At 36.8% G+C, this 26,001-nt stretch overlaps 2 protein-coding genes across 8 annotated transcripts in view; one reads left to right on the top strand and one right to left on the bottom strand.

The window, feature by feature from the left end:
* Window positions 1–2,228, bottom strand: part of MFSD8 (major facilitator superfamily domain containing 8) — an 8,795-nt gene extending 6,567 nt beyond the window's left edge. Inside the window, exons 1-3 of one of the 3 annotated variants that reach the window (XM_027456774.3) lie at window positions 1,991–2,228; window positions 1,452–1,537; window positions 408–451 (exon numbers count right to left, since the gene is read on the bottom strand). In XM_027456774.3, the coding sequence (XP_027312575.3) occupies window positions 408–451; window positions 1,452–1,537; window positions 1,991–2,070 (210 nt within the window). In that variant the 5' untranslated portion in view covers window positions 2,071–2,228. Of the gene's footprint in view, window positions 1–407; window positions 452–1,451; window positions 1,668–1,990 lie in introns of all 3 variants that reach the window. The other 2 variants (XM_038178756.2, XM_038178757.2) reach the window with 2 other exon arrangements.
* On the top strand, window positions 2,227–26,001 carry ABHD18 (abhydrolase domain containing 18). Of its 5 annotated transcripts, none has more exons than XM_072037439.1 (14): window positions 2,227–2,325; window positions 5,743–5,867; window positions 6,594–6,702; window positions 9,889–9,973; window positions 10,555–10,655; window positions 12,554–12,632; window positions 12,723–12,809; window positions 13,598–13,623; window positions 15,461–15,599; window positions 17,590–17,679; window positions 18,339–18,440; window positions 19,766–20,144; window positions 22,019–22,181; window positions 23,171–26,001. In XM_072037439.1, exons 3-14 carry the CDS (start codon window positions 6,611–6,613, stop codon window positions 23,220–23,222), a joined length of 1,395 nt encoding a protein of 464 aa, XP_071893540.1. In that variant the 5' UTR covers window positions 2,227–2,325; window positions 5,743–5,867; window positions 6,594–6,610; the 3' UTR covers window positions 23,223–26,001. The 5 variants fall into 5 exon arrangements, with proteins under 5 accessions (XP_071893540.1, XP_071893543.1, XP_071893541.1 ...); XM_072037440.1 differs by lacking the exon at window positions 2,227–2,325 and adding an exon at window positions 2,346–2,861; XM_072037441.1 differs by lacking the exon at window positions 2,227–2,325 and adding an exon at window positions 2,890–3,390.

The raw sequence follows: 26,001 nt of genomic DNA, 5'->3' as shown, positions 1-26,001 counted from the left end.
GGGTACAACAATCCAGCACGTACAGAGCAACTTCTAGCTTTAGCTTCCTTTTTTTCAAAAGGCAAACAAGCCTTATCTATTGTGTTTTCACACTACACATGCATGCACATAGAGATTTCTATTGATTTTTTATTTTATTGATTATTGATCAATGAACAGTGAAATAATATTGGAAAACCAAACGTTTCTGAGTTATGTTGTACTTTTGTGAATTCAGTAACTAACTGACAGATTTTACACAACAGTAAAAGCTGTCTTAGCAGACGGCAAAATAAAGGCCTCAGTATAACCACATAGTTCCCTGTACTATACCTCTTCCTCAATAAAATGCCAAGTTTTATACCACATAATTTCTGAGCAAGAGTTTTGTCTTCTAATTAATTCAAAAAATGGTAACGTTTACAAACCTTTTGTAGATATGGCCACACAGACATAATTACAATTGAGAAACCTGCAATATAGTAAAAACATAAAGAAAGTTACTTTGTTCGCCATGTATAGGAGTAACACCATTTACTGAAGCAGTTACTACAGACACATTCTTCTGCTACTAGGCATATGATAGACAATGCATGAGTCTGCCACATCAAAAAAATACATATTTTGTGCTTGCGTGAAGAGTAATCATTCTTCCTGATAGGAGCCACTATTTTTTAACAGGACATTGTATAGGTGCATACATACTAAACAAAAAACTCTTATGAAAAGAATACTGATGCACCAAGCAAACTGCAAAGAATTTTTCCTCCCAATTGAAAGACTACAAGGTCCCCAGAGTAAAAAGAATTTCTTCATACACAAATATACTTGTACTAAATAATTTTTAATACATCAAATGAAACAACAACAACAAAAATCACTGAAATATCCTATGATTCCCATGATCACTTCTAGGTGCACAGAAAATCACCAGAAGGCAAACATCAACAGAACTCTTACTTCAAGGGGCAGCTATTTAGGACTAAAACAGTAACTTGTTCTGCAGTGGAAGTGCAAAATTCCTGAAGAGAAAACACATCCTGACATGTATTTTGAAATAGATAACGTGCATTCCCACAGAGAGCTTAGCACTTCAGAGCTAAGCATTACTTCTATTTTCATTCCCTAAAAGTTTTTCTTTGGGTGATAAAGCATGACCTTTGTTTTGGTTGGTTCTGAGTCATAACCTTACTCTGCCACTACTTTCTACCCCCAACGATTACAAAGCCAATAAAACAAAGAGTTAGGTAACGTCACTCATTCTCAAAACACAGTATTACTTATTTCATTAAACGTAACTTTGATTTGCTAAAATTATCTTCTCTTAAAAAAATACATCACAACATACACATTTTTATGAGTATAAAAAACAGTAGCATTAAAGGAGCTAGTTGAAAACCAGACAACCCTATAATTTTCAAATCAGACCATATTCATTAAACAAACAATGAAATTCTTCCACGTTTACTCACCTACACTACTGAGAAACATAGTAAGATACATGATCCAGATGGACCTCCACCTGCTTTTATAATGCTCCTGTGTTTCCACAACATCTCTGTTTTTTGAGGGCAAGAGAGAAAGAATCATTATCAAGTTCTCTCAGGACATTGTAATCATGTTTCACAGACATCGCAGTACAATCGCATAAACTGCTTTTCAGTCTCATACAGGAATGGACTCCTACACTGAAAAAAAACATGATTTATTTTAGAAGCAAACACATTTTTCTCTGAAAAACACTGCACTGAGAGAACGTAAAGCCAAACAGAACTGCTGTCAGGCACCGCTGTGCTGGAAAGCGCTACCCGAAGAGAACTTTACCTAGAGAGACCTTGAGTGCTCCAACCTGTGCACTGGCACACAGCAGCACTCCAGATCCCACCTGAAGGCTTTTCCAACTGCGCATTAAACCGCAACACCCCGATGTCCTCCTACAGCACCGTGACTTCAAGTCAGAAGAAAACAACAACAGCACAGCCGAGCTGGGACAGCAGGAAAGAGCCCGTACCTGCTCTCCTGACCCTCGTCCTCCTCCTCCTCTTCTCCGGCTCTCAGCAGGGGCTCCTGCCCCTCTGCCGCCGCCGCCATGCCGGCCCGGTGCCGCCGGGACCCGCCTCCCCCCTCAGCCGCCTCAGCCGCCGCCGCCTGGCCGCGGGTGGGCGCTGCCGGCCGGGCGCGAGGCCCCCAACGGCCGCCAACGGCCCCGGCGCGAGCCGCGCCGGTCACGTGCCCGGCCGGGCACAGCTCAGCGTGCGCCTGCGCGCGCCCGCCCTCCCGCGCGCGCGGGGCTGGCCCCGCCCCCTCCCCCCTTCCCCTTCCCCTCCCACCGCGGTGCCCCGGCGGGTGAGTCACCTTCGCGGGGAGCGGCCGTTGGGCGCCGGTGGCGGTTGGGGGGGTCGCGCGTTCTGGGGCGTTAACGGCTGAGGGGTGGCTCGCGTCGCTGCGCTCCCTCAGGGGGGCCCGAGGGGCCGGCTGCAGGAGCCCGCCCGGGGGCTGAGCGGCCAGGGGAGAGGGCCCCGCTGCTTATCCTTGGGCTCCTCCGCCGGGGGAGGTTCTTACCTGGCCTGTTGGCAGCTCCTCGGTGCAATGAATGTGGGATTTTTTTAAATTGCTTTTTTTTTTTTTTTTTAACTGGAGAAAAAATAAAGCATGACCTCAGTTGGCAGATATATATAAAGTAACGTGTGACAGGAAAAAGGCTTTTAAAATAGGCACACCTTGCTTCCATCAAGTAACTTCCCGATGGCAGCTGCTTGGTGTTCACTGGTGGAGGCAGCGGGCTGAGGAAGCTCGGTGTGAGTGAGGCGGCTGTGTAAAAAGCGGTGGCTGACCTTTTATGTGCTGGGTTTGGGATGAATTATTGTGCCTGTTCCTGTGAAGTAAGTGCACACCAACAGCCTATAGCATGTATGTGGTATGAGGGTTGTGTGAGCAAGAAAAAACATTTGTCCAGGAGGATGGACTTAGTCTGTGGTTTATCACTAGGTTTTCTTGCTGCCTTCTCTGGAAGATACTTCCTTAAAATGAAAGGGACTTTTAGCAGATCATTTATTAATGTGCCTGTGTACCTCATACTATTTCTATTCACAACATTGTGTAAAGCGTATTGTATAAACAATGTACACATTGGATACTCAACACAGGTATTGTTTCTTGGCCTATGCAACTGTGAAGCATCTTCCTTGGGTCATTATTTCCAGCTGGCCTGGCTTACAGAAGGATCCTAATGTGCAACACCAAGTGGGGGAAGCCCACTTGCATTTGGAAACCAGCTTTCATGATTCTTTCCTCAAGTTCAAGCTCTGCAGTAATAAATCTGCAGCCTCCAACAACTACACTTGCTGTTTCTGAGAGTATCTGTAATTCTCTTTCCATGTAGTGACTGAAACACGCCCTACACTTTTGTTAGTAAGTCAAACAAATAGGGGGGTGGTTGTCCTTTTTTGTTTCAGTAATATTTCTGAGAAGTTCCCTGCAACATACTTTACACCGTTGGCATCCTTCTAGTGTTTTCTGTACTCTTTCCAGTAGTGGTTTAATCTCGAGGCATTCTTATTGAAATATCCTGAATTACTTAAGTGTCTTCATTTAATCAATGAAGTAGAATAAAGAATGAGACAACCCTTTCATTTCAGTCAATGTTGCTGTTATATGTAATGTATTTGTTTAGGAACTCAACTTGGCATTCCTTTGGAGTCGCAGATAGAGCTCATCATGCCAGCCTCCAAACTCATGGCAAAACGCTCATCCTCTTTCCTCTCTTATATGCCTTTCATTTTGGAGAAAATTAAAAAAAAAAAAAAAGGAAATAAATAAATAAAGATCTGCAAGGCTGCTTTGTTAGGCTGCAAAGCGTTCATTATTTCTTTCCCAGCCTGTAAAAAGCCCTCTCTGTGTTGCTGCTCCTCTCTCCACCTGCTGCTCTCTTCTAGCACCAGGAGGGTACCAAGCTGTCCCTCCGCTCCGAGCAGCAGAGGGGCCTTGATGAGCCTGGCGAACGCCTTCTACCAGACGCCCCAGTGGCTCTGGGAGGTCAGTGGATGTCTCCAGAGTCAGCGAGGGAAAGGACTGTATTAAGGTAGTGGGAGAACAGGCAGCCAGGAAGGATGGGAGAGCAATTTCTGCTGTCCCCTCATGGGGACAGCTTTTGCCTGTTCCTTCACCTGTACTGTGAGATGAGGTTGTTGGCTTATTTTCTGCTCAGGTCAGGGTAATGACTGTCATTGTACCTGCTCTTTGTTCTGACCATAGGGCTGCAAGTGGAACTGCACTTTTTCTGTTTTGATATGCGGTAGTTTGAAGACTTGAATGCTGACCCTACATCCGGCAGTAACTGTGGGAAGTTTAGGAGTAAATAGTTGCTAATGCCAATCGGCTGCCAGACTGACTAATAAAAATGTTTTATTCTGTTTACCTTTGCCTTGTGCTTGGGTCTCTGTTGAGGTGGCCTTCACTGGAATGGGTGTAACCATTCCTGCCTCAAGTTGGTTACAGGGTGCACATCCTCACGGTGAAGTACCAAATGAATCACCGCAGTTTATTGCTGGCCATGTTGAAAGTACACTGTATTGCATTCTGTTTTCCACAGTACTTGTGATTGTAGTTTTGCTGTGCTTCAGTAGATTCAGGCAGAAGCAACACAGTGGTCTTCATCGTTTTGGGGAGAGCAGGCAGTTAATGTAGCCTTTCCCAGAAAAGTTTGAACTGAAGACATTGTGTAGGAAGTTTTTCAGATAGAGTACACCATGTTATGGGGTACTGGTGGCTTCATTTATTCTTCTGATAGTAGAAAATATTTATGAAGTGAAAAGGAGTGTTCATACGAAGATCAGACAAGGTCTTTATTACTTGGTTACACTTAAAAGGTAGCTTGAATTGCAGGGAGCAAATTTTCTTTTTTTTTTTTAATTTTTTTTCAGGTAAGGAGAAAATACATACATACACACATCTCTTTATAAAAAACTTGGTTTTGGTAGTCTGTCCGTGGCAAAAGTTTCTTCCCTATCTTTCCACTCCTACATTCTGATGCCAAAAGCTTGTGTCACTCTGGATTGATAGATACTATAGCTATCAACACTTGTTTGGTTGTGTTTATGTTGGTGCATAGCTTATGTTGCATAACATCATATTGTTTGGATATTTCACTGCATGCATATTTCAATACCAAAGTAATTTATTCTACTAGCCCAAGCAGATATGGATCAGCATAATAAGATTCCAGTGTCAGCTATTTGAGACTGACTGGTGGAGTAAGCTCTACCACTTTTTACAGTGTTAAAAAAAAAAAATCCCCCTCTTAGGCTTTCTGATGGTTTTGGGTATCTATTTCTGTCCTGTAATGACTGAATGTGATTTTCTAGAATGCTGCTTCTAGCACTCAAGTACCTTAAGTTGTCCATAGTTTCTATTTTGATAGTAACTTACGTTAAACATTAAACCTTTTATGGTATCTTGAGTTTTAATACTTCTTAATGATATACTTAAATATTGTTTTTTTTTTTTTTTAGAAGTCCAAAGAGCGTACTATTCTAACAGTTTTAACTTGTTATATTCTGATGAGATCATTTTAAGAATGACCATATTAAAATATGGTAGAAGAAATTAACTTGGAATTAACATGAAAAAACATGAGTTACACTGTTTTGGAGTGTTATGAAGTTAGTGAGGCCTTTTGGTATAGAGACATCTAGAAAAAATAGAAAATAATTGAAGGTAACTTCCTAACCAAGTCTTTGCTTATTATATCTTCTGTTCTCTTAGGCATAGGACAGATCGTGGACCTTATTTTCATTGAATAACCCGTATCCTGTTGATTAGGAAATCAGATTTGATTTTTTTTTACTTCCTCATTAGAAAAGCACAGTAGTGGCTCCCTGTTCATTTCAGTAAGTATTGCTTTGAAAATAAGACTGTGTTGGCCTAAAATCTTGTTGGCTTTAGCTATATTTGGGCTAGTGTATTTGCTGAGAGTGATGATGCTGGTGTAAGGATTTTGATGGTGTGATTTGTTTTCTCAAAAGGGAATGGGATTTTTTTTTTTTTTTTCAAAACCGTAAGAAGTGAATTGGGGGAAACTGGAAAGGAAGGGATAGAGTAAGAGTTGGAATGTATGCTTAAGATACCGATGAAGGCAAGTTTATAAAAATAAGTTTTCTATGTATTAGTGAAAAAGTTTTTTTTGTCTATATAGCTATATGTTTGCTGTCTGCATAGCTGTATGGACAGTACAGAGACAGTGCTGCTCCTACTGGTCAGAGTAAAATACAGTCAGGACTGGTTGAAGATGTAGTTCTGTGACCTCATGTGCCTCTTTAGTAATCTTGACCTAAATTATGTGTTAACTTTCTGGCTATATTAGAAATACAAATTGCTTCTCCTTCATTCCACTTTTTTCTTTTTAAATTTAAAAAAGGTAGAATTGGTATTAACTGCCTTTACGCTATACTCTGTTTTGAATTGACCTGAATGTCTAGGTTAACTTGGAATAAAATGGTATGGCTTTTCATTGTTACAGATACCAGAATAAGAACGCGCTTAGAGTCACAAGCAATGAACTTGTTACGTTAACCACTTTAACTGTCTTGTTTTCACCTGTTTTTTTTTTTTTCTAGATGTGAGTTTGCTGCTCATGGGTGTAAGTAAATTAGATGTCCTATACAGAAAACTTCTCCTCACTAAACTTTTCATCAGAGGATGGGGAAAACCAGAGGATCTGAAAAGGTGATTTTATTTATTTATTTATTTATTAAAAGGCATGAGTAGTACTTTATATTAAAAGGGAAAAAAAAAAAGCACAGCCCTGAAATACTACCAGTTGTAGGTATTGTCCTATTCATTTTTGAGTTCAAGTTTGCGTTTTTCTTCAGGAAATCATGTATTTCCGTACAGATTGAGGAACTTGATCTGGAAGTCTTAAAGGGGTTTGTGGTTTTCTACTTAAAAAAGGATTTTTTGAGAGAACATTTATATATCCAACTACATTTTTGATTTATCTATATAAAACATTGCAGTAAACAGCAGCATATAAAAGTAGTGTGTCTGAAAAGCATTGTCTAAGAAAAAAATTGCTAGATTGTTACAGAGGAATTGTTCTGTGTAACATAAAGAGGATCTTTAGTTAGTTTTCTGTTATTGCTTAATAATGATCAGTTTTAGAAGTATAAAATATACTTAGAAGAATGAGTTTACCACTCAATGAGAGAGAGAAATTTCTAAGATGTCTTTTTTTTTAAAAAAAAAAAAGAAAGAAGTAGGATTACCACTTAATTTTTAAACATTTGCAGATTTTTCAAATAACTGTTAACACCTGGAAGTTAAACGTGTGTATCTTAAACGTTCACAAGTTCTGTGACTGAATAAATTCCACATCATGTAGTATTTAAATAGGAAATGATGAATTTCCATTTAATAAGCTAATTTTCTGTATTTGAGAATTAATAAAGAAAACTTCAAACAACAAAAAAAAAATGATTTTGTTCACTGTGGATAGTAGTGGAGTTCTGTGGGCTGTTTTTCTTGTTTCAAAATTTCTTTCCTTGGTTGTTCTGAAGTAGCAGCTTCCTGCAGAAAGAAAATGTTGGATTTTTAAAACATAAATTTTCTTCTGCAGTAAGCAAAAATGTGTCTTCTACTTTATAACTGCAGTATTTTACTATTGATTGTTGTATATGCTTGGCCACTTTGAGGGACTTGATTAAGTTTCATTCTGCTATCATCCCTTCTTATTATACTGGGGAATGTCTGACGTGAATTTCTGTGGTGACCTCTAAGGGTAATCACACTACTGTCAAAGAGCATTGAAGAAACATTGCTGCTAGTGATAATCGAAACGGCTGCAGCTCTTCCTTTTTCATTGTGGGGATATATGAAATCAAAAGCTGTGGGGAATGCGTGAGACAGCCTTGCTGGCCTGTTGGTCTGAAAAGAGAGAGAATTTTTCTGTGTGTTGCCCCTGGATGGAGAGATGAGCTGTACCGCAGGCAGCTTGGCTTCACCAGGATGAAGAAGGAAGAACAGTAGCTCCTTCTGAGCGCTCACATCAGCTAGTGGGAGGAGGGAGTACCATTCCCTAGTATGCAGATCAGACTGGAAACAGCGTTAGCATTTGTTTTAATTGATAGAATAAATTGTTTCTTATACTTCAAGTGTTAACTGACTTTGACTGACACCACTGACTGCCTTGCCTAGATGTAATCTGAAGGTTTGCTGAGCACACCCTTGATGTGGTGACTTGATATCCTAATCCTTTATCCTTAACTCATCAACAAGAGTTGGAATGCCTTAACACATCTGTTAAGAGTTAACCCTCAGTATCCTCATAACTACAGAGGAAATAAGTACATGTAAAATTTTTTTTAAGAACTGGTGTCAAGCAAAACATCTTTGCATTCAGCTCACCCTCCATACTCATGTCTTATATCTTTACCCTTGCTCTCTCAGAAATACTCAGTGTACTGTTCTGCATAAGAAAAACAAAGGCTGTACAGTAGGGCTATTTTTGTGGTGATGATGGTAAACTGCCTTTTCTTTGCTTTGTATAGTTGCTTTTTTTTGGTGTTTGGAAGGTTGAGCAGGTCACTCCTGTTATACCCGTCTTCTGTACTGTCCATCCAAATCTGCTGTTTCAGTTGGTCAGGTAATGTGTTTGTGTATATTTAGAGCCACAAGGACAAAGAAGTTACTCTTAGCATAGAGCATTTAAGGTTGTGTGGTGCTGCTTGAGGACACCTAGTTCAAAAACCTATTCAAAACAAAACTAACTTCATAGTTGTTTCAAGTTGCTCTGCACCTCATCCTGTTAACTTTGAAAGTCCCTCGAGGGACAGACATTTCAGTTTCCTGGGGCACTGTTTTCCAGTGCTTAACCACTACTGCTGTGAAAAAAATCATGTTTCACTAGGACTTTGTTATGTTGCAACTCATAACCATTGCCTCTTGTCCTCTCTCTGTATACCTCCGAGTCTTGATTCATCTTCTGCAACACTGCAGCCCAATCAAGTAGCAGAAGGAAGTGGCTGGATTTGCCCTTTAGCTTTCTGTTCCCCAGGCAGTGCATACCTGGTTCCCTCAGTCTTGTTGTAAGTTGTGTACAGTGTCTGTCTGCTGGTCTCTGCATTATGCCAGCATCTCTTTAAGGACAGAGGCCCCCAAACTGTACTCTGTATTCCAGATGTGATTTCATGAGGGCTGAGTAGGGGAGGACAGTTTCTTCCCCTCACCTGCTGTCAGCTGCCTTGCTGAGTGCAGAGGGCGTGCTGCAAACTCCCACTCAGTTTGCTGTCTGCCAGAAGCCCCATGCCCTTTCCTGCAGAGTGCTACCTAGCCAGGCAGCTCCCAGCTTGTATTGTGTGGGGCTAGGTGTAAGATTTTGCAATTATATCAGTGAGCTTCACAGTGTTTGTTGACTTGTTCTTCCAGCTTATCCAGGTGGCTTTGAATGGTATCCCTACTTTCCAGCTATCAACCTCACCCTCCAGTTTGAGTCACTCAGGAACTTCCCCAAACATGGCTGGTGACTTGTGGCAGTTGGACTTTGCACCATTGGCAGCTACTTTGATGTTGGCAGTCTAGCCTATCTTTTATCCGTTCAGTCCATATCTATCTGGTTTGTCTGTGTAGGAGGTTCTTACGTCTTAATTTAGCCCCTGAAAAATGGCATTAGTTTCGAAGTATTGGATGTAAAATACTATTTGGAAGCTGTGTAAGCTCTAGCAAGATACTCGAGCCTTCTATTTTCTTACCTTATGAATGTTCTTGCAGCCATGGTACCCGACTAATTTGCAAGTGCAAAGTTGGCTTCATAACTTTTATTTTCTTTGTAGCTTACTTCAGCTTCTGATGTTTTTTATGTATGTTTATATATTTAGATTAAAATTTGAATCTTTTTTCCTTGTTTCTGTTCAACAGAATATTTGAATTCAGAAAGATTATTGGAAACAGGGAAAAATGCCAGACGCTGGTTTCAAAAGATTACCCAGTTTTTATTGACAAGGTATGTAAAAGTAAGGGGTGCGGTTTACCTACTTTTAATTGCCTGATGGTATAAAAAGGTGAAATAAACTTAGTGTTTACCAGGCTGCTTTTATAAGCATTGAATTTTGATGTCATATGGATCTGCATTTTTCTGATGTCTCATTTTGTCACAGGATGCTTTACTGCTGGGATTGGCACCTGCAGGATTTAAGTTAGGGACTGCATAGTCACAGGGCGATGAATGCACCCCTGACAGTATTCAGTTGGTGAACCAGTAACTTCAGTTGTTCAAGTTCACAAAATGATTAAAACTTAGTGTATGTTATTGGAATACATGTTACTAAAATGGGACACTTTAAGCTCATTACCTGGTTCTTTTAATAGGTCATTAGGGGAAAAAGAAGTGAAACACATTTGACTGTACTGATAGACTTGTATCAGTATATTTGAAATAGATTCCAGCTTTTTTTGTTGTTGTTTTTAAACTACATTTTTATCCTGTAAGAAATAATTCTCATTAGAGAGCTAATACTGGTGTTTGGCTTTGAGAGCAAGTTATACACTGACATGAAATATACTGCTATCCCATTCTCTCTGTAGGTTGAGGAGCAATCAGACTGTAAAATCCTTGAGGGACACTTCATTTCCCCTTTGGCTCATTATGTCCCAGGTATCCTGCCAGTCGAATCTCTTGTAGCAAGGTAGGAGAAGCCAATTGGTGTTTCCTTTCTGCAGCTAGCACTGGAGAGAAATAAAAGTGATACATATGTAGTTTGCTGTGAAGTCAATTTATTGTTACACCAATTATCTGCAAAATAAATCAAACTCTGTGGGTTGTTTTTGTTAGCTAACGTGTTGAAATAGATCTTGACCTCAGAGTGAAAAATAAATCTTACTCCTGTGATAATTTAATTTGTGTGTAGATAACGTAGTTTGCTAGGGGACTTTATTCCAAAGTGGTGATGATATATGTGCGTTGTGCAACAAGGTTTGATAAAGGTTGATTGATGATACTCTGAAGCCAGGAAAAAAGTGAGCATTTCAAGAGATTGAACTGTTAGGGTAATGATGTGCATATTTAACTATGACTGGAAGAGAGCTTCTCTAATTAGTAGTGATAATGTAGAAAACCTCAAATGTAATACTATCTGAAAGAGGATGGCATAACACTTTATGAAAAAGCTTAAGCTACAGTAATAAAAGTTAGGATTACCTGGCTCTTAGTCACAGTCATTTCAGGTAACGCTTTGGCTGAAACTGATTTTTTTTTTTTTGGTTGGTTGATTTTTGAGCATAGAAATCATGCACAAAGCTATGTGATATATTTGTCTTCCAAATGAATGAGATGCTGGAAATAAAGGTTACAATAGATGTTTGTTTTATGTGTAGGAGAAACTGCTTATATAGAAGAAACATTTTATATTGTATTTAGAAGAATCATTCAAACCTTCCATTTACATTCAGTACAAAAATACTACCTGTGTACTGAAATAATAGTTTGTTTAATTGCAACAAGAGAAGCTGGTACCTTTTTTTTTTTTTGTGGTAAGCCACAGGGACATAATTTTGTTTGCTTTTAGTTTTGAGCTAAATTTTCATGATGGATTTTTTGTTTTTCCGGTCTTAGTTTGCTATTTTTGAACACACAAGTTTGGCAGCGGAAGTTAATACTGGTATCATAGATTTTATCAATATTGACAGGTGTTTTTATATAAACTTAAACATGAACTACACTAAAGAACGTAGTTCTCAAAAAGTTCAATAGCCAGAATATCAGTTCTTTTCCACCTCCCTTTGGTTAGAGAAACTCTCTCTTAATAGTACTGGGCTAAGTAATACCATAGTTGAAAATACAGTGCGCTAATTGCTTCCTTGTGGGTGCTTTCTTACAGTTTGACATTACATTATGCTACCTGTTACGATGGACACTACTGTTACAGCTTTTAAATGCTCTATATATTTCCGTTAAGATCATTGTGCACTGTGTGAATTTTTTTATTTTTTGCCTTCATGAATGTCATGCTGCTATAGGTAACAGTGCTCCATCTTGTGGGGACAGTATTTTGAAGTGATTTTTTTCCCCAAGTAGTTAGACTGTAAATAACTTTTGAGTAGACATTAAATGTTGGGTGTATAAAGTAGTTTCATGTTTGGTTGCTTTTTTTTTTTTATTATTTAAATGTATTGCTCATCTTATTCTTCAATTTCATCTGTTGTGCCCTTAGGAGAAAAGTAGCAATGCTGCCTAGGAGAGCTAGTCATACTTGTTCAGGCAGCTCTTCATCTGAAATTCCATTTTTCCACTTTGCAAAATTTGAATTGTGATGATGAGGTAGTGGTCTGTTTTAGGAACATGATCTGTCAGCTTGGCTCCTTTTCTTGTTTGGCATTTATTCTGTCTTACCTTTGAATTCCTTTCTTTGTTGGATGTGTTTATGAAAGGTGATACTGCTGTATCTATGACAGTTTGCCTGAGTGTATGACAGAAATACTTAATTCTATTTGTTTGTTTTGTGTATTTTTTTTTAGATTAATTTCTGTGAAGCAACTTGTAAATATAAATACTTTCTTTTCTATAACAAGTATTTGTTTCTCATAGGTTTCAGTTCATAATACCCAGAAGATGGAATAGCAAGTACAGACCTGTATGCATTCATTTAGCAGGCACTGGAGATCATGTAAGTATATAAAATGTAAAATTGATTATTATTGACAAATTAAGTATTCAGATTTTTATCTTAACATGTTATCTTACATCTTATCTTCAGCACTTCTGGAGGAGACGCACACTGATGGCACGTCCAATGATAAAAGAAGCCTGTATGGCTTCTTTATTACTTGAAAATCCTTATTATATCCTTTTGTGGAAAGCAAGATACTTGTCCTGTTCTCAGTTTCTCCAGGGAGTAGAAAACTTATCATACTGGTACAGTATCTAATTTGTAGGTCAGTTTCAAGTAGAGTTTCAGTGGATAGAAGCAAAGAGCAAAGTATGACCGTTGAATGAGAAACAACGTGGAACACATTCTGATGCTACTACACTAACTAATACTGTTCTCATTTTTCTTTTGAAAATATCTCCTGCATTCTTACCATAGTCATCAGAGTAAAAGTTCTGACATGAATTTATTTTCATCAAGGTATTGATGTGATCCCTTTAGTCGAGGCCGAGTGAAAACTGTGCACTCATTCTGAACCACACTGTGTGACTTCTGGATGTATTAATGATGGAAAAGAATGTTTTGTCTCCTGTCTTCTCTTTTCAAATGCAAACCTCAGGTGCTTTCGAAAAACCTACTCTTGCTATTTAGGACTTGATTTAAAAACAAACAAACAACAAAACTGAGTCATCAACTCATCAGTAACTTCTGTAACAATGTTACCTCATTTTAGTAAGTAGAATCTCAGGTTATACTTTTCTCATACTCTTATACCTGACAAAAGTAAAATCTAATGTTATAAATTACATCAGCAAGCATTTAACGTGATATAGTTCCAGTTAAACATTTGGAATGTAAGTTCCAAATTTGAATTAATCAAAGTGCTACTTAAGTATGTGATTAATTTTGTTTTTTAGTTTTTATTTTACTTGCTGTTTTTTATATAGACAATTTTTATTTTCTTTAACTTGAGTCTTCTACATGGCTGTAGAAAACCTAAGGATCAAGTGTAAGTATTACTGGCGCATTCATGGATACAGTCTTTTCAAAATAGCACTTCCCCATCCCTGAAAGTAGTGTGAACTCTGATAGCTTATTAAGAAAGTGAAATCTCAAACATGCTGTTAATGTGAAATTGTTAACCTTTTGCTGGGCTACTTCATTACTGTTTTTGTTAAGAGATCACAGTGATCGGGAAAGTCTGCACAAGATGGAATTGCAGTATAAGAATGAGATGAGTGAGTGCAAGCAAGAACCAGTTTATTTTCTTGATTGGCAACTGTGTGTGTATAAACACTGCAATTGTTCCAGTCAACTATGAATTATCTTTGTCCAGATGGTGTATTTTCCTGTTTTAGTAGTGAAGTTTTTGCTTTTCCAGGATACTTCAAAAGGACCACAGTCAGATGTAAATTTGATGTTGCTTATTTGTTAGTCTGTGGAAACTATGCACTATTCAGTATTGAGAAAATTTTATAAGCAAAGATAGTTTCTAAGCTTATTTTCAAAGCAGATGTAAAATTGTATTTATTTTGATATAACCATTACAAAAAAAGTTATAAAAAATTGCCAGCTGATTGTTGTAAAAATGCTTTTTAAATAGGAAGACCATGTATGGATATGTTTTGATTATCGTGTTTAGAACTATAAGATTATAGGAAAGTGAAAGGAGAGGCTGTATACTGGAATAGGTTGGATTTTTTTTCTCTGTTACTGAGTAACTGATACGGAAAAATAAATAATTTGGTGAGGATATTTCTAACTCCTTTTTCTGTTGTCTAGCTTGACAGCTTAGTATATGAATGATGTAGACAAGGATTCTCTGAAAGGCAAGTGCTCAGTCTAATATCCCAAGCAGTAATTGTCAATCTTCGATACAAGGTTACATACCAGGAGCAGTTTTTTAGTTAATACAGTAGTAACAGTGCTTAATAAACATAGCAGCTATTATATAGCTATATATATGTATATATGGCTGAGGAATCTCGCATAATAAAGCTGTAGAAAGAATTACGTTAGCTTATAATGGTGGTCTGCAGCAGCTCATTTTTTTCTCCCTTGACTAGTACAGCAAGCATTGTCCTTTTACTTCAAAGTATCTTAAATGTGATCGTATGCTGGCCAAAGAGGCCAATAGCCTTTTATAACCTGTATCATACTGAAAATACACAGTCCCCCTTCCCAAATTAAGGTGTGTTAATTGCTCTGTAAAGTACAATTATTTTTCACTTTTCGAGAGTCCCTCTGATGGTTCAGCTGAACAGCTTTCTCCTTTTTTGTTTCCTCTGTTTCAATGCTTTAGAGTACACTACATGAATATCTCAGTACCGTGACACTTCCCACTTTACAGTTTCAGTCTTAAGTGACACTGATGAGTTCTTCCAAAGCTGGCATACTGATTGCTCTTCAAATGTTGTGTGCAATTTTTCAGTGATATGAAACAGGTAAATAAGAGAAAAGAAAAAGGATTGTTTTCTGCAAGTAAGATAGCGTATGTCTAGGATTGTACCGCCGATTCTATTTTAAAAAGAGCCATTATAACTTTACAGCGCAGATCACTACAACTAATGTTGGTAATAGCTGTTTCTAGAAGACTAGGTGGTCGGTAATATTACATTAGACTCTTAGAAGGGGTCTTCCTAGTCCTCGTTTAGATCTGCATTAGGAAAAAGTGCCAGAGAATCAATCTGGACTTACTTCTCCTGTTGAATCAAGAGGAGTAAAGCTCCAAAATTCTCTGGGAGTATGATCAGGCTTTGTATACAAGTATGCATAGAATGATTGAGAACTGTCAAAATCTAATCTTAGAAAATAAATCCTGTATTTTCCTTTTCTGGGGAGAAAAGACGGTCATGTTTAAAAAATGTCTCGGACCTGTTTGTGATGGGAGGAGCTCTTGTTCTAGAATCTGCAGCTCTTTTGCACTGGCTAGAGAGAGAAGGCTATGGACCGCTAGGGATGACTGGAATATCCATGGGAGGACATGTAAGCTTTTATATTTCCTGTTTAGTATTTTTTTTTTAATTTAACTTCTCATCTGATCATTTAGCATACACAAATAATTTTTTTATAGTGTTCCTCTCTGAAATACTTTAAACATTTGGAGTCACAAGGAAAAATTGTTGGCAATTTTCATGTTCTGTAGTAATGAATTACTATAATCCTTAATAAGTGCTGACAACTCATACAGCCTTTTGTCAGCCATCTCCTCATAGACTTAATATCAATATAAGCTTCTCACATAATTATATTTATTTCCCCAATGGGAAGAAATGTTTTATGAAAGAAGATCTGTACTGATCAATTGCTAGTTCTCCTTCCTTTCCTCCATTCTTGCTTAAACTTCTGTGTTTGAATGCACTGAGTGAAATGCATTCTTTCTGTAGGCATATCATAATTGAGGTGACTTTCTCTCACCTCTGTCAGTTCTGTTGTTCTCAACTCATCCTTTTTCCTGGTCATTGGTATTGATTACAGAAGATACGTGGAGTGCGGTGGATAACATTTTGTGTGTGATTGTGCATATTAAAACTAAAACAGCAGTGTATTGTTAGAAAGATGCTTGAAATCCTAATATGCAGTCAAAATATTAGTGCTTGTGTCTCTACAGATAATTGTTGATCTGTTATAAATATATAAAAAAGCTATTCAAACAACATACCTGTTTTGCTGATCCTTTTTAGTTTGTTTGTTTCTTGTTAGGAGCTAAGTAGATAACACTGGTAATAGCCATGTCTCCTGAAAGAAAAATGTTTTTCCTCAAAAGCACAATTTTATGATTATAAATAGCATAAGTGTATAAAGCACCTTACATTCACATAGGTATTGCCCTAATGAGACAACTTTTGTGTTAAACATGTCTTCTCTGTCTTATAAATAAGTTGAATAATATCTCTTAAACTGGTCTGTGCACCACTAACTGCAGGTCACTTTCAATGCTGCGTGAATTCTGTGGGAATAACAGGGTGCTATATCCCATACCAATATGTACAGCATGGGTATAGAAAGAGGCAAGATCAGAGAAAGTGCATTTGGAAATTCCTTTGGAATATTTTTTTTAGTCCAGAAAGATACATTTTTGGCTAGTCCTGATTTAAATATAAAACCATGGAAATAAATAGTTTTTGATGTCGCAAATATTTAGAATGTGAACAGGAAGGAGGTAGCATTAATTCAGTTCTAAGGACGGAGAGAGAGCTGGAACTAAGAACAAAGAAGTCTGCCTTCCTGACTATTAGAATATAGTTATGTGGTGCTTTTGTCACTTTTTATTAATAAAAAATAATCAGAATTATATTTCACTTCTGTAAGTCTGTTAGAGTGTCTAGGACAGACATAGGGTATTTTGTACTAGGGATTTTACACTGTTCGGTTTAGAGCAATAAAATACACTCTGGCATGCTGTATTAGGAAGTATTTGCTTGCCATTGCTGTATGTTGAGCTTCTTTGCTCAAATATTTCTGGTATAAATAGAATATTTACCAGAATATGTCTTGAGAACTGATGTCAAAACAGTAATTTAGATGTTAAAGGACAGAAAAACAGTCCACTTAATATCCTGAATTACTTCTCTTCCACATTTTGTTTCCACTATACAGATTCAAACTAGAAGTGTAAATAGTTCTCATAGATTATGTTCATTTTGCCTTGAAATAAGCTTGCAAGAGCCTGGTGAAAGAGCTGTGTGGAAGTTTTTCATGGTTTCAAATAACTAAAGGGTCAGAACAAATATTCTGTTCAGCTGTGAAATTAATTCTATCCAGAACAATATTTATTGTTAGGGAAATCATTGAAGAGCAGACACTATCTTTCTTCTGAATTTTAAAGAGGTGGAAGTATATCCAATTACTACAGTCTTTAACAGCTTTGGCACTGCGTATTTAATACTGTATAAACAAATAAAGGCGAGAATTTTTGGAATTCCTTTATTGTGAATTCAATATTAAAATATGTAATAACTGCATTTGATTATAGATGGCTTCACTGGCCGTGACGAACTGGCCTAAACCACTGCCATTGATTCCATGTCTTTCCTGGTCAACAGCTTCTGCAGTCTTTACTACGGTAATTATCCTATATTTTTACTAATATACTAGAATGTAATCAGAAATGTAAGGTTTGGGTTGGATATGTTCACCTTTTCAGGTAGGCATTTCATTACCCTTTGGCCCTTATTTAGTGGCAAAATCTGCCCTTCCTGCTCAGGATGTAGAGCATGTGATAGGGAAGGTAGCTTTGAGCTGCTTCAGTGGGTCATGTATGAAATTGGAGGCAGGGGCTGGTTTGTGACACAGTGTTTGGAGTCCTGCTCTGAAGGGGTTTGAAGGTGGGAAGGTTAGGAAGGAAACCATGAAAATGGAGTTTTTCTGGTCAAAGTCTGGCTTAAATAGTGGGGTGATAGTGCTGCAACTACCATTAGCAGTACCTGTTTTAACTACTGCTGGGTTAGGTGAATGAATAGACCCACTTTGACACTCATCATTGGCTTAGTCCAGTCCAGATGTGCATTAAAAAAAAATAAAAATTAAAGGGAAGTGGGTTTCAATGTTATATGTTATAATATGTGGCTTAATCAATTCCAGTAATTCTAAGGGTTATGTGGAAACTTGGGCACAACTGGAAAAAACAAATTACAGACAGGAACAAATCAATCTTCTCTGCATTATTTTAGAATGGTCTCTGGCTTTTACTTGTGTAACAGATGCTTGTGTTTCTAATTTGAGGGTGTGTTGAGCAAGGCAGTGAACTGGAGAGAGCTGGAGAAACAGTATTTTACGCAAACTGTATATGAAGAAGAAATCATTCAAATGCTTGAATACTGTGGAGTAAGTATAGTTTATTTTTGCTATCTACTAATGTTTACATTTTTAAATATAACAAATAACTTTTATAACTAGTAAAGGTAGCCAATTGTTAGGTAAAAACATGTCTGCCTGTTGTTTCCGTATGCTTTTGATAGGTTTAGTCTTTGAAAGAAATCCTTCTGAAAAAAAGAGAAATTAACATTTTGGTTGAATAATATGTGTTAAGTATAGCCCTTGCTGCAAATTTTTGTTTGTTATCACAGTTGATGTATTCTGCAACATAAAATGGATTCAGTCAAAACATGGGAATCATAGTTAATTCTTCCCAGTTAATGGCTTTGTAGTCCAGAAAACTTGTAGCTGGAAGTGTAAATATCTAAAACTTCCAAGCAATTGCTTTTAAATATTCAATATTGTATAATATATTTTTTTAAATGTAGCAACATTAAGTTACTTTTCTACTTTGTTTAAAGTGCTGGTCTCATTATTTCTGTTTCCAGCTGTGATGTTTTGCTTTCTTGACATTTTTGACTAGGGTTGAAAAAAACTTCTCAAAAGGAATTTCTAATATAGAAGAGAACTGGGACAATGAGAGAGAACTTTTCGAGAATATTTTTGTTTCAACACTTCTCTAACAAATTCTTATAACTTTTTTCTAAGATTCTTTGTTGGGTGTCAGTTCTTTTTCAAGTATATTAACACAGGAGAAGGGGGGCTAGGGAGGCAACAGCTATTTAGGCACTTGCCATTTTTACATTATACATGTTCTGGGAGTACTGATGGAGAAGACAGGATGAAAAGAAGAAACATTTCAAGATGTTCAGCTTTTGTCATCCTATTTCTTGGAGGGAGTAGATTTTTTTTCAGTCCTAAACCAAACATTAGACCCGGTCAAATTATTTTTCTTCCCACCAGTGAAATGTTTTAAAGAATGTTTAAATAAATTTTTGAACACTTTTTCAAAAAGGTACTACTGCTGTTTTGAGAGGAATGAGTCTGAGAAATGCATAGTTTTTGATTTATTTGCCCAGAAATTTAAGCTGACTAAATTGCAGTCACGAATTCAGAGTTTAATACAGAACTAAAAATAGACAAACATTTGCATCATACGCTATCATGGATAAGTACTTACTGCAATTCTTAAGCTGACAGAAGTATAGAATTAAAATATCAAAACGTTATGGTGATTGGGATTTAATATACTGAGTGACATGTGCAAACTGAAAATAACAAGTACTGCGAGCAATCTTTGTCTCCTTTTTATTGGATATGGAGTTGATCTGAAGTGTAAGATTAACCAGCTGATATAAAGGACCCTTAATAAAAGACTTGTTGTCTTTGTTTAGACAGATTCTTTCAAGATGGGACAAGACTTTGTTAAAAACTTCCCTGACAGTGTGGACAGACTGGAAGACATAGATGTGACTTCCAGAATGTTCAACCTTGATTCCTCGAACAAGTCTGTATCTAAAGAAGCTGTCCACGGCTTTACCACAAATAAAAGTACTCTAAGTGCCTCATCAGAAAGACTCTTAATACAAGATGCTCCTAAAATGCAATACATGAATCAAACGTTTTCAACCAGTAGCAACAGCAATAAAAACTTAAACAGCCAACATGGACAGAGGATAAATAATAGAAGAAGGAGTGAGACTTTACAGAGAGAATCCTTAAGGTTCATGAAAGGAGTAATGGATGAATGTACCCATGTAGCTAACTTTTCAGGTATGTATTTGTTTATTTTAATGCGGAGTTTGGAAAATTGAAATAGAATACTATGGAAGGAAAGGTATTCATAGAATCATAGAATATCCTGAGTTGGAAGGGACCCTTAAGGATCATCAAGTCCAACTCTTGACACCGCACAGGTCTACCCAAAAGACCTTTTCTTTTCATCATTCCATTGTGTAAACCTGCTGGGACCTTAGGTGAAATATGAAAATGCCCTGAGTATTGTTCAGCAGCATCTATTTACCACTTCACTTCCTAATTGGTTTTGTTTATTTCTTAGTGGTCAACCGATGTTAGAATTAATTCAAAATTTGCCTTTCTATATCTTTGCTCATTTTTTCTGTGCCTTGCCATGGCTATTTTTAGATGTGAGTTAGTGCACATTCATATTATTTAAAAGAACAAAATGTCTTTGATATAATGAATATCTAGCTCTAATTAATCTGTTTTGTCCTGCTAATAAGGTTTTTAAAGCAGATTCAAGTAAATCTAATTGGTTAGAAATCTATTACTGACTTCACATAGAAAGTAGCTTACCTAGCTTAGAAAGAAGATTGAATGATACTTTAAGACAAATGTGACCAGTAAAGATACACTGATGTCCTTCTGGGATGGTACAGTTTGGCGAGTGTAATGCCTCCCAAGACAAGCACAGCATATAGAGGGAGCTGTAGCCCAGCAAGCCTTAAATCTGATGAAGCTGGGTTTGTTGGCATCTAGAACATCTTGGCACCCCTTTGCATTGCTTGCAAGCAGACAGTTAGAACAAGTGATTTCTTCCTAGAGCTGATTGAAGTCCTTTTGCTGAGGTGAGGGTTTGGAATTGCTTTTGAAAAATGTCCATTCATAAAATGGTTCAACTCTGCACATATCCACTGAGGACTCTTTAACGTGTCCCAGAACGTATTTTGACTTCATGCAGGTTTCTGACAGACCTAACTTGATACTGAGACCCTGTGCCACCTCATTTTTGAATTCTGCCATTCAGTACTTCACAGGTAAATGAAAAAAAATAAAACAAATATCCAAAGCTTTCTACGCTAATGCAGATTTCTTGACATGGAAAATGTCCCAGATCACTGCTACCCAGGAATATTTTGTGACACATACTAGTGAAGTGCTTTCCCTAAAGCTTCAAATGTTATTTCTGTAGACAGAAAAAAAGAATGTGAATTTCATTCTAATTACAGACGTATTTATACCTAGACACTTATCCAGGTATCACTCAGCTAAAGCATTGGCGTTTCTTGAAGTTTAAGAAGATCTTTGATCTCACTGTGCTTGTCAAAGTGTTGTAGTCCTTTGTACCAGTTGTCTATCGGGTCTCTTGATGCTCTGGAATACACTGCATCCCTTGCCACGATATGCTTGAAGTGTTATCTGGAGAGAGCTCCAGGAAATCCACCTACCATTCGGATTTCATGGAAAATTGAATGGAAAGCTAGAATCTATCTTAGCATTTTTGTATCCTTTACACATGAGTATATACAGAAGGAAAAGGTCTACATTTTTTGTGACCTTCCATCTGCAAACGGCTTAGTTTGTCACTATCTACTGTACCATGTATATTCTTTGTGAAGAGAGAACTGTTCTGTGTTCTACCTCATTTTGGTGTTATTTCTCTAGTCAACATTTTGGTATTATTCCTTTTAGTAATCAGATTGGTGAAACTCTGCCTCTAATTAGTAAGTACTGTAGCATCAAAAATTGGATAAATACTGCTGGAGATGTTAGAAAATATCATTTGACTACAGTTTAAAATAACTTTTTAAGCAATTGAGAGCATCTTTCCAACAGAAATTTCGGCTGAATTATTTCAATCTTGTTATTATCTCAGATGAATTTCATGTTGATTTTTCTTTCTATAGTTCCAGTTGACCCAAGTTTAATCATAGTTGTACAAGCGAAGGAGGATGCATATATTCCCCGAACTGGGGTGCGCAGTCTTCAGGAAATCTGGCCTGGATGTGAAATCAGGTATCTGGATGGAGGTCATGTCAGTGCCTATCTCTTCAAACAAGGACTCTTTAGGTAAGGTAGACAGGAGATTTTAAAAATAGTTGAGAGCTTAAAATCATAATTTTGAGATATATCATTTTGCTTCCAAAAAGCAAGTCTATAATTACTTTAAAACAAGAAATAGCAAACACTGCTTTGGAGAACAAATTATTGCATCTCAGAGAAAGTTTCCATTCTATTTTATGAGCGAAGATGAGGTATAGCATACCTCAGATCCTTCTGAGCTTATGCTTATGTGGAGAGAATGATTGTTATCACTCTTGCTTTCCTTGAGTTAGTTTGTTCACTGGACACCCGGAAGTATTTTTTTAAGGAGTAACCACTTAAGTTGTATTGCACAGCTGTTGTCTTTTTGCAAATGCAATTTTCTGAGAACAAACAATTGAAGACAAGAAATAGAGCATAAGCTTAATTGCACATAAGTATTACTTGTGTGAACGCTTGCTTTAATAATACTAGGTGGCAACTTGCTGAAGTCCGTTGTCTAATGCAGTTATATAGCTGCAGTTCCTTACTTCTGAAGAGTTAAATACTTGTGGTATTGATTTTAAAACATAAGGAATTAGCAAGAGTGTAAATCCCATTTAGGAAGTCTGAGCAACAACAGAAATGGACATAGCAGGTCAATGTATGTTAACCATTAGCTTACGCCTATTTAAAACTTCAGCCTTGGTTTACATTATGACAATTGTTTGAGAAGTCTGACATACTTCCTGACACGTTTGACTAGAAAATTCCTAGTTCATTAACACTTGCACTCATATGAAAGGTGGAAAGTAGTCCCATTCCCTCTTGAAATAGACATATATTACTGGATTGAAATGAGAAATCCCAAAAATAAGTGAAGGAGAAAAGAATACCTAATACCACTTTTTTACTTACTGGTGTTTTCAAATTGAAGTGATACATTTATTTTAGAAATAAATGGAAACAGGCCATTTGCATCTACCCTTTCCCAAATTATAAAGGTGATCTATAATTGTTATTTCTTCTTGTTCTAGGCAAGCAATTTATGATGCGTTTGACCGCTTTCTTCAGAAATATGCTGTTTAACAATCTTCAGAATGTATTCAAAAGGATCTCGTTTGTATTTCCCCTTACTGGAGCTCATATTTGGAAAACAAGCCTCTTACAATGTTGAGTAGATGGTCACTTACTTTGAATGTTGTAGGTAATAATTGTAAAAAACAAAACAAAACAAAAAAACACACGTAAAGTACCAGTATTACTTTCATGTCAACGAAGTGCCATTCAGACATGTTCCAGCTTTACCTGTGAAAAAGCAATGGCAGCATTTGTTAGTGCATGAATGGTTCGTGTACTTCATATTTAATTGCATTATGTATTACTTTAATTCTGTATTTGTTAAAAATAGACCAATTTAAGTATTGATAAAATGTAAAATTTGATGCAGGGCTAAAATGTTGTCTTGCATTTAGTGTATTTATAGTTTGTTCCAGCTGTTTTGTTCTCCTCTTGCTTCCTTGGCACCTTGGTATTCCTATTGCATTTTACTATGGCTTTGCCAACACTGCCTCTTGTGTTTGTCACTATTTTCTCTTTTATGAATTGGAAATGAGTTGTAGTGGAAGGGGCAGAATCAAATCTTGCAAAAAGAGCTTGTAAAAATGGAATACAGGGTGAGAGAAAGACATTTTCATTCAGTGCATCCATTAGATTTTTCCGCCACTGAATTAAAGCGTGCCATTCTGAAAGAGTCATGTAGCTATTCATTGGTTGGTTTCACAGAACTGAAATAACTAAATGGAGCATCCAGTAATTCATTTTTTACATACATTCAGTTGGATGATAACATTTTTCTAGTATTTTTTTTAAATCGCTAAAGGGAATAAAAATGTAATAATTTTTCTTCAGAAACAGTGGCAGAAATAGTCTGATTCTAAACAGTTAAATCAACAGCAGATTATATGGTGCTATAAACACCTGCTTGAAACATTTCAGCAGGGGTCCTTTTTAAAATGCACTCAGTACTGATATGCAAAATACAGCATAATATTGTATAACTTTTTTAAATGTATGCGAGACTAAGGGTTATCAAAACAGTTACATTGGCTCCTTACTTTTCAGCTGTGTATTTTTAATGGATGTAAAAAAAAAAAAAAAGAAAAGTTAGGTTTAAGAAAATCTTAAACTTGTTTAAGAAAATCCAAAACGTGTTGTTTCCTCTTTTGGGATGAAAAATGCCAAGAAACTATGGTAAAATCAAAGGTCATCACGCATCAGCTGTATCTGGTAGCTGTCTGCATCTTATATTGTTGTTATGTCCTGTATTGTTCTTTTGAAGCAAGTTTGCAGAAAAGTTGAAGGCCACAAAACTTCAGTTACTAATTTAAGTACAGTAATGACAGGAGATACACAAAAATAAATGGTAAAATCCAGATAGTTCTGGAGATATGTGACTTTTGTACCTTCCAAATTAAGCACTTTGTTGATCTTCATGGGTACCATAATGGTTTTTAATAGTCAGTGTGAAGCAATCAAAACTGAGTTTGTTTAAATATATTGTCTTGAATTTCAGTCTAGCAGACATGACAAATAACTGGGAATGAATCATGGTTCACTTGAAAATCAGTAAGTTCAGGTAAAACTGAAATGCAGCAATTTGTAATAATCAAAGTCAATTAGCATCCAAATTTCCTGAAAATGCAAAAAATTATATAATATATTGGAGGTTACGTTGCTTGTTTCAAGTGGTTTTTTCATCATTTCTTTAGGAATTGTTGGTTTTATATATATTGGGAGCAAGTATGAAGTGACTAGAGTGTTTAAATATTTGAAAATATTGACTGTTGGAAGGTTTGAAATCAATTATTTGCAAGCTCAAAATTCTAAAATTAAATGCTTGAATACTAGACTCAAAGTTTTACGGGTTTTAACTTGATACAAGCTCAGTTGCCAGCTTAGCTCAGTTGTCAGCCTTAGCTCATTTGTCAGCTAAGGGTGTTTTACACTGTCTGCTGTTCGCCAAATTGTTTTTGTCTCTGGATGGTTGCGTTTGAATGTATCTGTGTGCTTTATGTCCTGTTTCTGTTGCAGCTATGAAAGAAAGGGAGATAACTGGTGTCAAGGGAAAGGGCTTGAATAAATGGAAAAGAGATTTTATAAGGCCAGGAGTAAGCCTAAAGAATCAACTTCTCTACGCTGTGAAGTATACATGCCAATGTAAATATTTTCAAAGAGCACAATACAAGGAATTACACAACTCACGAAAACTTGACATTCTGAGGTTAGTGTTCTGATGATACTACTACTGAGGCTTAACTTTCCTTAAGGGCATGCCATTCAATGAAGCAGATTTATATTGATGTAACTCCTGTTCCTGAGAAAGTCTTCTGAAAGTAGTGAAGGACTGGTCTCTAACAAGTGAGAAATCACACTTTGCTACGTAACTAAAGTAGCGTTGCCAAATATAAGAGTCCAGTAAAAGCATTTAAGAAATTTCTCATAATAGTAACAATAAAAAAGGAATAATTGCATATGTGGTTTACATCTGCCAGTTATCAGACACAGGAAGCTATTAGCTGATCTGTAAAGGGAAGTCTTGCAGTGTAAATGTTTTAACTTTTGGAAAATGGTCTTTTTAAACCAGATTTTATGAATAAGTCCTAAGAGTATTATTAGTAATCCATTTTTGATGTTAAACGAGAATGTGATTTTAATTCAGTAAGTGCATGAGAAAAACATTGGAATAAGGTTCCTGCACTAAATCCACACAGCAGGTAGCCATTCTGTGTGTCTTAAACTTACTGTAAAACTGACCTTGATCATTTTTCGGTTGTAATGATTTTTCAATAAAAAACCTACAAAGCAA

Source organism: Anas platyrhynchos, chromosome 4 (genome assembly GCF_047663525.1).
Source record: "Anas platyrhynchos isolate ZD024472 breed Pekin duck chromosome 4, IASCAAS_PekinDuck_T2T, whole genome shotgun sequence".
NCBI classification, from domain to species: domain Eukaryota; kingdom Metazoa; phylum Chordata; class Aves; order Anseriformes; family Anatidae; genus Anas; species Anas platyrhynchos.
The sequence above is the reverse complement of the archived record's forward strand: the minus strand, read 5'-3'. Positions and strand labels throughout refer to the sequence as shown.